Source organism: Tachyglossus aculeatus, chromosome 2, assembly GCF_015852505.1.
Source record: "Tachyglossus aculeatus isolate mTacAcu1 chromosome 2, mTacAcu1.pri, whole genome shotgun sequence".
NCBI classification, from domain to species: Eukaryota; Metazoa; Chordata; class Mammalia; order Monotremata; family Tachyglossidae; genus Tachyglossus; species Tachyglossus aculeatus.
In genome coordinates, this window is record NC_052067.1 from 134,037,045 (window position 1) to 134,038,767 (window position 1,723).

At 53.1% G+C, this 1,723-nt stretch overlaps 1 protein-coding gene across 1 annotated transcript; it reads left to right on the forward strand.

Moving 5' to 3' along the window:
• The first annotated feature begins 432 nt into the window (after positions 1-432).
• On the forward strand, positions 433-1,380 carry LOC119942412 (olfactory receptor 56A1-like). The gene has a single exon (XM_038763215.1). It carries the CDS (start codon positions 433-435, stop codon positions 1,378-1,380), a length of 948 nt encoding a protein of 315 aa, XP_038619143.1.
• Positions 1,381-1,723: the final 343 nt, after the last annotated feature.

Consider the following 1,723-nt stretch of genomic DNA (forward strand, 5'->3'; position numbering starts at 1 on the left):
CTTACAGTCTCAATCCCCCAATTTACAGATGAGGTCACTGAGACCAAGAGAAGTGAAGTGACTTGCCTAGGGTCACACAGTAGATGTGGCAGAGCTGAGATTAGAAACTATAACCTCCAGACTCCCAGGCCCATGCTCTTTTCACCATGCCATGCTGCTTCTCAAACCATTGATTGATTGACACTGTGTGCCAAGCACTGTACTGGTAGACACTGTGTGCATAGCAAAAGGAGTAAATACAATATGAGTTAGAGATACAATGTTCAGGAACCAAGGAGGGAGTTTCTGTGGAAGATTCAGCCTGGGCACAGGAAACCCTGGAGCAGGAGTGGGCGAGTCACTTGTTTGTGGCTACGGCAGATGAGGAACTTACATCTGTCTCTGCTCACCCAGGTTCTCAGGAAGAAGCCTGCTCCATTCAGCTGTTCCACCATGTCATCTCTCAGCAACAGCTCCTTCACTCAGCCCTCTGAATTCCACCTCATGTGCCTCCCTGGGGCCCGGAGCCATCAGCTCGGGCTCTCCATGGTCCTGGCCCTGCTTTTAATCGTGGCCCTGGGGGCCAACGCTTTGCTCCTGCTGACTGTCCGGCTGGAGGAGTCTCTGCACCAGCCCCTGTACTACCTCCTCAGCCTCCTCTCCCTCTTGGACCTCGTTCTCTGTCTCACTGTCATCCCCAAGGTCTTGGCCATCTTCTGGTTGGGCTGGTGGTCCATCAGCTATGCAGGCTGCTTCTTGCAGATGCTCATCATGAACAGCTTCCTGACCATGGAGTCCTCTACCTTCCTGGTTATGGCCTATGACCGTTATGTGGCCATCTGCCACCCGCTGCGGTACCCATCCATCGTCACTGACCGCTTTGTGGCTAAGGCGGCCATCTTCATCGTGGCTCGCAACTTCCTCCTCACGGCGCCTATCCCCATCCTCTCTGCCCGGCTACACTACTGTGGGAACACCACCATTAGGAACTGTATTTGTGCCAACCTTTCTGTGTCGAAGCTCTCCTGTGGAAATATTACCCTCAACCAAATCTACCAGTTTGTGGTGGGCTGGACCCTGCTGGGCTCGGACCTGGTCCTCATCACCCTCTCCTACGCCTTCATCCTGCGTGCCGTGCTGCGTCTGAAGTCCGAGGGGGCAGCGGCCAAGGCCCTGAGCACCTGCGGGTCCCATCTCATCCTCATCCTCTTCTTCAGCACCATCCTGCTGGTCCTGATTCTCACCAATGTAGTCAAGAAGAGAATCCATGCCAACATCCCCGTCCTCCTCAATGTCCTGCACAATGTCATCCCCGCTGCCCTGAACCCCATTGTCTATGGGGTGAGGACCAAGGAGATCAAGGAGGGGATCCACAGGGTCTTGAGGAAGGCTAGGGGCTGAGAGGGTTGGGAGGACACCCCTTGATAGCCAAAAGCAAAACATCTGGACAGATGGAGAGGGGGAAATTCAGGGGGATCAGTCTTCTCATCCTTTCCCTGAGCCTGACAAACTCTGTGGTCCTGGACGAGAAGCTCTCCCATTCAGTGCCTATGGTCTTACCATGTGGCTCTTCTTAGATTAAGTACTTACTCTGTGTCAAAAACTGCTTGGACCTGGGATTGATTCAAGATAATAATAATCATAACTGTGCGATTTGTTAAGTGCTTACTATGTGCCAAGCAGTGTACTAGGCTCTGGGGAAGACACAAGGTAATTGGGCCCCACAAGGGGCTCACAATCTAAG

Coding starts and splice junctions, on each gene's coding strand:
- LOC119942412 (XM_038763215.1), top strand. CDS start 433: ATGTCATCTCTCAGCAACAGCTCCTTCACTCAGCCCTCTGAATTCCAC.